Source organism: Pelophylax lessonae (assembly GCF_965119305.1).
Source record: "Pelophylax lessonae genome assembly, chromosome: 6".
NCBI lineage: Eukaryota > Metazoa > Chordata > Amphibia > Anura > Ranidae > Pelophylax > Pelophylax lessonae.
In genome coordinates, this window is record NC_138773.1 from 8,294,569 (window position 1) to 8,307,564 (window position 12,996).

General features: G+C 40.6%; 1 protein-coding gene across 1 annotated transcript in view; it reads right to left on the reverse strand.

The window, feature by feature from the left end:
* The window catches only part of LOC309558391 (uncharacterized protein), a gene marked incomplete at its 3' end in the record, with an annotated part of 897,500 nt that overhangs the window by 12,224 nt on the left and 872,280 nt on the right, over positions 1-12,996 (reverse strand). The window contains exons 3-4 of the mRNA XM_082261466.1: positions 5,487-5,752; positions 5,277-5,402 (exon numbers count right to left, since the gene is read on the reverse strand). Coding sequence (XP_082117592.1) covers positions 5,277-5,402; positions 5,487-5,752 — 392 coding nt within the window. The remainder of the gene's footprint in view (positions 1-5,276; positions 5,403-5,486; positions 5,753-12,996) is intronic.

Genomic DNA, 12,996 nt, shown 5'->3' on the forward strand with positions numbered 1-12,996 from the left:
GCGGTCGTGCGACGCTGTACCTAAACAAATTTCACGTCCTTTTTTTCCCACAAACAGAGCTTTCTTTTGGTGGTATTTGGTCACCTGTGCGATTTTTTGATCATGCGCTATAAACAAAAAAAGAGAGTAAATTTTGCAAAAATAACAATATTTTTCACATGTTTTTATATGAAATTCCCCCCAAAAAAATGTAAAAATCTAAATTTTTTAACATTTTCCGCCAATTTGTTTTATGCTACATATGTTTGGTAAAAAAAAATCGCAAAAAGCGTATTTTGATTGGTTTGCGCAAAAGTTATCGCGTTTTCTAACAAAGGGAAAGATTTTTGTCATTTTTGGTGTTTTTTTTTTTTAACGAGTAATGGCGGCGATCTGCGATTTGTTTTGCGGTACTGCGACATTGCGGCGGACAGATCGGACCCTTGACTGACATTTTTACACTTTTGGGGGTACCAGTGACATTACTGCAGTAATCAGTGCTGTAAATATGCACTGTTACTGTAAAAATGACACTGACAGTGAAGGGGTTAACTGTATTGGACAGGGAGGGGTTAAGTGTGTCCTAGGGGCGTGATTCTAACTGTAGTGGGACATGGCTACTAGTATAAAAACAGATGTAGAACCGTCTGATCTCCATTTTTACACAGGGGAGAATGACAGGCGGCTTGTTTACATAAGCCGCCCGCCTTTCTCCCGCTCTACCGACGATCGTAGTGTTACCGGCGGACATCGGGTCCGCCGGTCACACGCCCGCACTCCTCCGTGAACGAGCCTCAGTGCGCGCTCGCCCGCTATTGGCTTTAAACCCAGTGACAGGCGAGCGACGTAGACCTACGTCACTCTGACTGGCCGGGGCTGACTGCCGCAGTAAATACACTGTGCGCAGTCGGCAACTGGTTAAAGTGGATGTAAACCCTCACATATACCCAGTGAAGTGAACAGCTCAGATGATGAATATCTGCCATCTTTACCTTTCCACACTCTTTAGAAAATGCACATCATGTTAGAAATCTTGTTTTCTCTTTCAGCAGTGGGTGTGGTGTCTGGGCTTACACTGTGTAATTGGAGGAAAGGCACACACCCCCACACATAGGCAGAAGAATAAAGGAACATGCAGAGCTGTGCTCTATATAGACAAGCTCTCTGCTTATCTACCTCTGAGATCCTTCCCGACACAAATTTTCAGCTGCTGTTATCTCATGTGTCGGAGAACTTGTCAGAAGTGATTCTGCTGATAACCGAGGAACGTAGCAGCAGAAAGAAACGGGACTTCGAGTTTTGGAGAGAGATAAGTAAACGCTACAGATATATGTGCTTAGGTCAAATATGGGGTTTACAACCACTTTAACCCCTACTGGGTCAGAAGAAGCAGCAGCATCCGGGGGGGATAGCTAGACCAAAACAAGGGGGTAAGTGGCATCAGCAACTGGGTAAATAAAAAAATAAAGTACACTTGTAATGAAAAAAATCTTTAAAAACAAAGTAAAAATAAATAATAATACAATTATTTGGACATTTAAAATATTTGACCAATGACATTGGTAGTATTAGTACTACTCTGTTTTCTAGAGATGGCGCTCGGAAATTCTTCCCTCATAGAAACTAATGTAGCCATATTTAGCCACTTCAGCCCCGAAGGGTTTTACCTCCTTAATGACCAGGCCATTTTTTGCGATACGGTACTGTGTTACTGTAACTTACAATTGCGCGGTCATGCAACGCTTTACCCAAATAAATAGTATGTCCTTTTTCCCCACAAATAGAGCTTTTTTTGGTGATATTTGATCACATCTAGTGATGAGCTGAACACCCCCCTGGTCGGTTCGCACCTGAACATCTCGAACAGGGGAAAATGTTCTAGCGAACATGCAAACTCCATTATAGTCTATGGGACACGAACATGAAAAATCAAAAGTCTTCATTTTAAAGGCTTAAATGCAAGTTATTGGCCCAAAAAAAGTGTATGGAAACCCAGGTACTGCCCTGGGGGACATGAACCAATGCAAAAATGTTTTTTTTTATAACAATAATTTTTACAGGAGCAGTGATTTTATTAATGCTTAAAGTGAAACAATAAAAATGAAAATTTCCTTTAAATATATCGTGCCTGGGGGCCCCCTTACCCCTTAATGTGCCTGTAAAGTAGTGCATTTGTGTGATGTATGAAGCCTGCTGCAGCAATGCTGACATTTCTGGTATGGGTCTGGTATGGATTTTAAGGGGAACCCCACGCCAAAATGTAAAAAAAAAATGGCGTGGGGTCCCCCCTAAAATCTATACAAGACCCTTATCCAAGCACACAGCCTGGCAGGCCAGGATGGAGGTGGGGGCAAGCGAGCGAGCGCCCCCCTCCTGAACAATACCAGGCCACATTCCCTCAACATGGGGGGTGGGTGCTTTTGGGCAGGGGGGGCTCTGCCCCCTGCCCCAAAGCACCCTGGCCCCATGTTGATGGGGACAGGGGTCTCTTCCCCACAACCCTGGGCTGTGGTTGTGGGGGTCTGCGGGGGAAGACTTATCGGAATCTGAAAGCCCCCTTTAAAAGAGGGGCCCCCAGATCCCACCCCCCTATGTGAATGGATATTGGGTACATTGTACCCCTACCCATTCACCAAAAAAGCGTACAAACAAATTAAAGACAAAAAACTGTTTTGGAAAAGTCCTTTATTGAAAAATGGAAATAAAAAAATAGTGTCCCCCGATGATTAGTCGCCCGTCCGCCCCCCCCAAAAAAAAAAGAAGTAAAGAAGAAGCTTCTGCTTATGTGGACGCTTCCTGCGCTATGAGCTGTTTTGAGTTTGACAGCTCTTTTATAGAGATCTGACGTCACGAGCTGCCCAACAATGCACTGCTCAGGTACATGACGTCAGCAATTTATTCAATGCACCTGAGAAAGGCATTGTGGGGCGGCTCGTGACGTCAGATCTCTATAAAAGAGGTGTCAAACTCAAAAGAGCTCATAGCGTGGGAAGCATCCGCAGGAGCTTCTTTTTCTTTTTTTTTTCGGGCGGGCGACTGATCATCGGGGCACACTATTTTCTATTTTTTTTTATTAATAAAGGACTTTTCCAAAACTGGCTTTTGTCTTTATTCTTGATGTACACTTTTGAATGGTTAGCCGATATCCATTCTCATGGGGTGGCGGGATCTGGGGGCCCCCTTTGCTTCCAGATTCCGATAAGCCTCCCCCCGCAGACCCCCACAACCACAGCCCACAGTTGTTGGGAAGAGACCCCCTGTCCCCATCAACATGGGGGCAAGGTACTTTGGGGTGGGGGGGGCAGAACCTCCCCAGCCCCAAAGCACCCACCCTCCATGTTCAGGGCATGTGGCCTGGTATGGTTCAGGAGGGGGGGGCGCTCACTCCCCTCCCACCCCCATCCTGGCCAGCCAGGCTGTGTGCTCAGATAAGGGTCTATAAGGGATTTTAGGGGGAACCCCGCACCTTTTTTTAAAATTTTTGTCTAGTATGGACTGGGGGGGGGACCCCTCACACCATTTCTCAGCAATACTGACATAGACTTATGTAAACTGAAGTGCCTATATATATATATATATATATATATATATATATATATATATATATAAAACTTTGAAGTATACACTGCACTGTATCTGATCTGATCTCAACAAACTGTAAAAAGCAAAAATCTCTCTCCCTGCCAGCAATGTATTATTAACTATAAAATTCCATTGATAAATCACCTGGTAGCCAAGGGATTCAAACTCACAACTTTGCAATTGCAAGCATGGTATTCTACCAGCTACGCCACTGTCAAGCATGCTTAAGCTAAACACACTTTCCCTGCCTAACTAACTAACTTTTATCTCACACTACACACAGTGGATGAGATAAAAGTTAGGGTGAGCGTGTATAGCCTATGCCAGCTTGACGGTGGCGTAGGTGGTAGAATACCTTAGGGAGAGTGTGTATAGCCTATACCAGCTTGATGGTGGTGTAGGTGGAAGAATATCTGACTGGCAATTGAAATGGTTGTGGGTTCGACTCCCCTGGTCAGCAAGGTGATTTATTGGTCTCAGAGTCCATGATAATACAAGAACTCGAAGTTCCCGCGAAGAAGCCCATTTGTTTGTCATTTGACGAACGAGTATACAGCCAATGTTCGAGTTGAACTTACGTTCAACTCGAAGCTCATCCCTAATCACGTCAGCAGTTTTTATTTTTTGCGCTATAAACAAAAAAAGACAGACAGTTTTGAAAAATATATATATATTTTTAATGCTATCCAATATCCAATAAAAAACATACATTTTTTTTTTTTTTATCAATTTAGGCCAATTTGTATTCTGCTACATAATTTTGGTAAAAACAAATCCCAATAAGTGTATATTGATTGGTTTGTGCAAAAGTTTTAGTGTCTACAAACGACAGGTATGTGATTTTGCACTGAAGGGCCGCCCTGACGCAGTATATGTGCGTGGGGCAGTCCGGAAGCAGTTAGTCAATGTCATTGACTAAAACAACTTTGGGTCTGGTGTGGCTTTCCTTGGGGACTGTCAAACTTTTTGATGTTTTTGAGATATCCCCAGGTACACATTTTTTTTTTTTTACTCTTGCTGTAGAATGTGCTACAAAATAAAAAAAAGCCATTTACAAAGAAAAAAAAGATACAGTTTAAATTTAAAATTTAAATATTAATTAAAAAAAAAAAAACAACACTCTTCCCAAAATGCATCGCAGAACCTTGGAGAATTATGTGTGGTGTTTCTTTTTCTTTTTTTTGTAACACAGAATTTCCAGAAATTGTAAAACTTTTTGCTTTTGCAAATCTCAGTCCTGTTACAGCATGTTCTGTACATGACAGAGATGCCCCTTCACAGACAGAATTGGGACACTTCCCAGTCATGCTATTAAAAAGAATTAGACATCCTTCATTCTAAGCATTTTAAAAATTACTGCTGGATTAATGTTTTTCAAATGTTTGCGTTGGTGCAAGAATTTCCCACCCACAGAATTTTTTTGACACACCTTTAACTATTAGACATGAAAATGGGTATTTTTATTTTGATAGATTTATCTTCTATTGATTTCAATGGGGTTTGGGTTGAGGTTCAGCATCTAAACTTTTTTTGAATTTCACCAAACTCCTGCTGAACTTGACCCATGGCAGATCATTGTGAATTATCAAAACTAAAGAAGTCTGCAGATGTATACAGTATGATTGAAATTGAGCCATATATAAAGTGTCCACCACCAACATTTATTTGCCTTCACTAATACTACAAGCTTCCCATGATTCTAATATGATTCTTACCTTAAAATAATCAGTATAATACATAGGAATCACTTCTCCATAATTAAGGGATGAAATGTCATTAAATACATCAGCCTGGGAAGCTCTCTGTACACAATTCCACCAGGGGTGCCACAGAAAATAAACCTGTTAAAAAAAAGAAATAAATGTTTAGCTAAGGATTAGAGATACGTAGATGATGTTCTAAGACTTTATATGTAAGACACTTACTTGGGACTTCTTTTCCTCCAGCAATGTATAAACAGCAGACAGGAGCTGAGTGTCATTGTAATCTATCATGGAACCAGATGTATAAACCCAAATGATGGACTCAGCGGGGGAAATTTCCAGAGCTCTCTTCAGCCCATAGAGGAGGGACTGGTCGCAGTATGATATATGGTTTTGGTAATTATAATAAACAGAAGGGTCATCCCCATAGTTTCTTGCAATGCTTTTTAAGAAATCACTCTTGTTGTTGGTGATAGTTTCATTGGTTTCTGAAAAAAGTTTTAAACACTAATAGCAGCAGATGAAATGTTAAGAGAACAAAATCCATACATCAAAGTCTTGATATCTTTGGGTTAGCAAAGTAATGTGTTAATGTCAGCTCTGCTCAGAAATAAATGCACAAAAAGGAGTCCAAATATATCAATTTTCAGGCATTATCACCTCTCCATGACTGCCAAATTTCACTGAATGACTTGATTAGAACAAACAAGGATTCAATGTGGTATGTGTTACATATCATAATCTTAGCTAGCATTGCTCATAACCTTCTCCTTACTGCTGCACTCTGTATTCTGTGCTTTATGTTGTACATATGACTGCTGTACTCTATCCTGTATGTCACATAGTACTGATCACTGCGCCCTATAAGCTGTGCTGCTCATTACATGGCCTGCTCTGTAGGCTATGCTGTATATTACATACCCCTGACCAATGTATTCTGTAAGTTGTGCTATACATTACATACTTCTGGCCAAAGTGTCTGTTGTTTCAACATTTAATGCTTGCTTAGTACTCCCCAGCTATTTTGAGTTCCCCTTAACCGCTTCCCGACCACTCGTCGCCTTTTTACTGGCAGGGTGGCTCTCCTGCGCAAACCGATGTAGACCTACGTCGGTCATGCGCGGGAAGCTAGGTGGCAAGCGCACCGGCGGCGGCGCTCCCACCCCCACTCGGCAGCGGGGAAGCTGATGCACAGGTCAGATGGCTCCGATTGCTGCCTGACATCCACGATTGCTCACCGCTGAGAGAGAAGGATGGTCAGATGTTGTAAACACAGCTGACCGTTCTTCTCCTTGGAATGATCACAGAGCCCATGCGATCCTGCTATATAGGATCACATGTCTCTATAGTAATTTCAGAAGTCAAGCCTCCCCCCCCCCACAGTTAGAATCACTCCCCTAGGCTCACATTTAACCCCTTGATCACCCACAGGGTTAACCCCTTCCCTGCCAATGGCATTATTACAGTAACAGTGCATATTTTTAGTACTGATTACTGTAGTCATGTCACTGGTCCCCCCCCAAAAGTGTCAAAAATGTCAGTTAGGGGTCCGATCTGGCCATGTCAGAGTCCCACAAAAAATCAGATAGCCGCCATTACTAGTAAAAAAAAACAAACAATAAAAATGACATAAATCTTTCCTGTAGTTTGTAGACGCAATAACATTTGCGCAAACCAATCAAAATACGCTTATTGCAATTTTTTTACCAAAAATATGTAGCAGAAAACAAATTGGCCTAACATTTTTCAAAATTGTCGCTGATTTTTGTTTATAGCGCAAAAAATAAAGATCGCAGAGGTGATAAAATACCACCAAAAGAAAGCTCTGTTTGTGGGGAAAAAAAGGACATCAATTTTATTTGGGTACAGCGTCGCACGACCACGCAATTGTCCATTAAAGTAACGCAGAATAGGGCCTGGTCAGGAAGGGGGAAAACCCTTCCGGTCTTAAAGTGGTTAATGAAAGGCTCATTCAGTGTGTTAGCTCTATGTCTATAATCTATTTGCAGAAAAGTAGATGTAATGCAAGAGTTATTATTTTTCAATTTACAGTGAAACTTTATTTTTTTTAGGGTTCCAGCAATACCCTGAAACTCATAGAGATACTTTTTTTAACGTCTACAAAAAATTAAACATTGCTTAGAAACTGAACTGTTAAAATAAATCAAGTAAAGTACTGTTTTTTTTTTTTTTTTTGTATTTACCTGCATAGTCCAGGAGTACTGTAGTATATTGTCGTGTGACGCAGGGGAATCTGGATGATAGATAATTCAGAACTTTCTGATAGTAGTATGAATAACCCCAATAGGCTAAATACCCATCCATCAATACAGTAAGGGAGGTTCCCTCTGTAACACAAATCCATCGGATAAAACAATGTTCTAATGATACTTTATAAAACACATTCAGGATCACTGGTAACATTGTAACAAATGACTGGAAAAAGGATAATAGGATTCGCTAGCTCAGACTGACAGATTGCTGCACTCAGGGCTGGTGCTACCATTAGGCAAACTAGGCGGCCGCCTAGGGCGCACTGCCACCTAGGGCGCAGCCATGGCCAGTGCCACATTCCTCTCCTGTCACCTCCTCATCCCCAATGGATGTCACCTCTAGAGAGGGGGGAACTTTGTATATGAAGGGGTGTGCAGGGTTAAAGGGGGGCAGTGTGTATATGAAGGGGGTGTAGGGTTAAAGTGGAGCAGTGTGTATAGAATGGGGGGTGTAAGGTTAAAGGGGGGCAGTGTATATAGGAAGGGGGTGTAGAGTTCAAGAGGGGCAGTGTGTGCAGGAAGAGGGTGTAGAATTAAAGAAGGGCAGTGTGTACAGGAAAGGGGGGGGCAGTGTGTACAAGAAGGGGTGTAAAGGGTTAAAGGGGCACTTTGCTTATGAAGGGATGTGTAGGGTTAAAGGGGGCAGTGTGTATATGAAGGGGAGTGTAGAGTGAAAGGGGGGCAGTGTGTATATAAAGGGGGGTGTAGGGTCAAAGGGGGGCAGTGTGTATATAAAGGGGGGTGTAGGGTCAAAGGGGGCAGTGTGTATAAGAAGGGGAGTGAAGGGTTAAAGAGAGGCAGTGTGTATATGAAGGGGAGTGAAGGGTTAAAGAGAGGCAGTGTGTATATGAAGGAGGGTGTAGGGTTAAAGGGAGGGGGCAGTGTGTGCAGGAAGGGGGGACAGTGTGTACAGGAGAGGGAGAGTGGGGTTAAAAGGGGGGGGCATTATGTAAAGGAAGGGGGGGGCAATGTGTTTATTTTTTTTTTTTGAGGGGGTGCAAGTAGCTAGTCTTGCCTAGGGTGCAAAATAGTCTAGCACCGTCCCTGGCTGCACTTAGAAATCCCTGAACACCAGAAATAAAACGTGTTATAAAAAGTACTAGTGCACTATCTGGTGATCTCACAAATACATTTGTATACAATACCTCTCTTGAAGAGTATTCTATAAACATAAATAAACATTCCGTAAAGTGTCTCTGAGTTACAATGTAAAAAGATTTACAACAAATATTAACACAAAGTGAGCAAAATAACCTTGTGAACATAAAAGATTTGCAATCAACTTTAGCATTTCTTAAAGAAAAGCCCCATAAGTGAATGGTGAAAAAAGAATCCACAGCCAGTGAAACAAAGCTGAATGTGCTGGTACAAATATTCCCCCAGGTGCTTAGTGATCCACCACCATGCTAATTGATAGATAATGGCCGCTCACCAACCCTCAGTGGTCATACAGCATGATATAATACTCCACTGCACTGACCCCATACTTCAAAATGAACTCCCGATACATATCAGGGATCCAACTGTATGAAATGAAGTTCCACTGTAGCAAGTTCGCTCCATATATGGGTGTCATCTGGGCTTTTAGTCTTCACAATGATGGCCGTGTAACGCTGTTGGTTTTGTCGAGCATCTCACTTCCATCATGTGATTAGCGCTTAACCAGTTTGAGCATTAAGTTAGAAGATCATCATCTTCATTCCTTTCATCTCCTAACCTAATGCTCAAACTGGTTAAGTGCAAAATTTGCATTTTCTTGCTTATTTCACCCCAAAAAAAAATGAAATTGTGTTCATTAAAATTGTTTTTTTTTTTTTTTTTGGTGTTTGTTGGACTGAATTCTTGTATCAGAGAACTCTCATTTGGTGACTTACCCCTCTGTGTACAGTGGTAGCCATCAGTACCTGCAGAAAAGGAAACATTATTATATGAGATCCCTACAATGTATTCTTCTCTACAAAAAGAAGCAACAACTTCAACTATTCTGTCTGCTCAAACTCAACTCCCCCACCCCCATCATAATTGGGAAATATGTAAGATGTAGAAGAATATGTATATATATATAGATATATAGATAGATAGATAGATAGATAGATAGATAGATAGATAGATAGATAGATAGATAGATAGATAGATAGATAGATAGATAGATAGATAGATAGATAGATAGATAGATAGATAGATAGATAGATAGATAGATAGATAGATAGATATAGATATAGAGATAGATTGATAGATAGATAGATAGATAGATAGATAGATAGATAGATAGATAGATAGATAGATAGATAGATAGATATAGACCTATCTATCTATCTATCTATCTATCTATCTATCTATCTATCTATCTATCTATCTATCTATCTATCTATCTATCTATCTATCTATTATATATATATATATATATATATATATATATATATATATATATATATATATATATGTCTATATCTATATATATATATACACTGTATATATATATATATATATATATATATATATATATATATACAGTGTATATATATATAGATATAGATATCTATATCTATATATATATATTTACTTATTTATTGTTTTTTTAAACACGTTGATCTATAAAAAGGAAATGGAGGAGTTATGAATGTGCAGAGGTGTGAGCCATGGCACATTTTAGCTAAGGGCTGTATCAGTTCAGCTCTGATACCTTTCATTCCTAGTAAGTACAGATGGGCTAAATATACCCGGGTTCAGTTGATGGAACATTTGGCACTCAGCCACTCAGTTGTTATTACAAGCAGTCGGAAGGGACGCCCCCCCCCCCTTCCCTCCCACCGCCTTCCCGCAGCTTGCTCAGGCTCTCCCATCCCATGCTACCAAGCTAGCCATTAAAAGTCTATAAAAATTGAAAACAATGGCTTTGAAATATCAGAGCTCAGCTCCTTAAGGACACATGGGTGTAATCCACCTGGTCCTGGTGCATTATTCACCTTTAATGTGTCTAACTGTCTTTGGACCCTTTTGATTTTGAGCTATTGTGGTTTATTTGAGGCTGTGATAATATTATGATAAAGCTGAAGAAGGTATTTTATAGATTTGCCTTACTTTTGGACACAGTCACCAAATATGAACTATCTTGTAAGACAACTGCATGCTCAGACTTTATTTTTTACGTTAAATATATTTTAGGAATTCTTGTGGGTTTGTGCCAGCCGAATTATGTGATTTCATACATCATATTTTATATTATTACGTTTTCTGCCAACCTGATAAATGATATATGCAGGGGAATAGTGATGTATCTTTCACACATTCTAAGTGCAGGATCTAAGCCTCCCTTGATGGGTCTGTGGATGTTTTATTGAGGAATGGATCTAGGTCCTCCATTAGGTGTCTACTCTCCACCATCAACCACTATGCCATAGACCCCCCCCAACCCTCCCACCCAGGTTTAATCACAGGTTTGACCTGAATCTACTCACCAGCCGTCCCATGAGGAGCACCCAGCAGGACCAGGAGGTAGAGAAGAGACATCCAGCTTCTCATTATGGATTCTTCTTTCTGTATCGATCTTTCATCAACACCAACTTCTCCCAATGATGGTTTGTTCACGAGTACGATGTCAGCTTTGCTGTTGCTCTTTTATATTGCTTCCCAACAAATGGGAATAAAACCCATATTGTCTCTTTGCACATTCCACAAAATATTTAATATTGACTTCCTTGACTACTCTACCAGTGTTGTGGCACCAAAGTATGTTATTGTTGCTGTCCAAACCATTGTTAACAACGAACCTGAACACCCATTGAGACTTCAGGGTAAGTCATTTAAACATATTTAATACATGACTTCAATGAGTTCTCTGGAGTTATTGTAAAACACTTTTCTCCATGCTGTTAAGAACAGGAATATTTACTAAAACAAAAATTGAAAAAACTACTAAACTCTGTGAACAACTTAACCAGTCTGAACCTGGAGGATTTTCCTCCTTAATGACCAGGCCATATTTTGCGATTCGGCACAGCATTATTTTAACAGACGCTGTACCCAAATAAAATCAACGTCCTTTTTCTCCCACAAACAGAGATTTCTTTTGGGGGTATTTGATCACCTGTGCGGTTTTTAATTTTTTGCACTATAAACAAAAAAGAGCGACAATTCTGAAAAAAAAAACAATATTTTTTACTTTCTCCTATAAAACATTCCCAATAAAAAAAATCATCAGTTTAGGCCGATTTGTTTTCTGCTACATATTTTTGGTAAAAAAAAAATCCCAATAAGTGTATATTGATTGGTTTGCACAAAATGTATCGCATCTACAAACTAGGGGAAAGATTTATGTCATTTTTTTTCTTTACTAGTAATGGCGGCGATCTGCAATTTTTTTTGCGGGACTGCGACATTGCGGCGGACAGATCGGACCCCTAACTGACATTTTTGACACTTTTGGGGGTACCAGTGACATTACTACAGTAATCAGTGCTATAAATATGCACTGTTACTGTAATAATGACACTGGCAGGGAAGGGGTTAATACCAGGGGAGATCACAGGGTTAAATGTGTCCCCAGGGGGGTGCTTTCTAACTGTGGATGGGGATGGGCTTGCTGCATGAACACAGAAACCTGTGTTCCTAAAAAAGGGGATCCCTGGGTTCATTAGTGACAGAACAGCGGTCTGCCGTGTTTACAACAGCAGACCGCCATTCTGTCTCCATTTTTATTTTTTTTCGCTATATATAAAAAAAGAGCGACAATTAAAAAAAAAAAACAAAAAAAAAACAATATTTTTCACATTCTGCTATATAACATTCTTAAAAAAAAAAGTAAAAATCAAAATTTTTTAACATTTTAGGCCAATTTGTTTTCTGCTACATATGTTTGGTAAAAAAAATCACAATAAGTGTATTTTGATTGGTTTGCGCAAAAGTTATCGCGTTTACTAACTAAGGGAAATATTTATGTCATTTTTGGTGTTTTTTTTTTTTACTAGTAATGGCGGCGATCTGCAATTTTTAGCACGACTGCGACATTGCGGCGGACAGATCGGACCCCTAACTGACACTTTTGACATTTTTGGGGGTACCAGTGACATTACTACAGTAATCAGTGCTAAAAATATGCACTGTTTCTGTAATAATGACACTGGCAGGGAAGGGGTTAACATTGTGGGTGATCAAGGGGTTAAATGTGAGCCTAGGGGAGTGTCTAACTGTGGGGGGCGTGGCTTGTGCAATTATCATAGAGACATGTGCTTCTATATAGAAGGATCACAGGGGCTCTGTGATCATTTCAGGGAGAAGAACGGTCAGATGTGTTTACAATAGCAGACCGCTCTTCTCTTTCACCGGGGAGCGATCGCGGGTGTCAGGCGGAGATCGGAGCCGCCTGCCCAGCTGCATCGGCTTCCCCCGCTGCCGAGTGGGGGTGGGAGCGCGCCCTCGGCGGCGCACGCTCGCCCCCTAGCTGCAGGTTTGTACAGGAG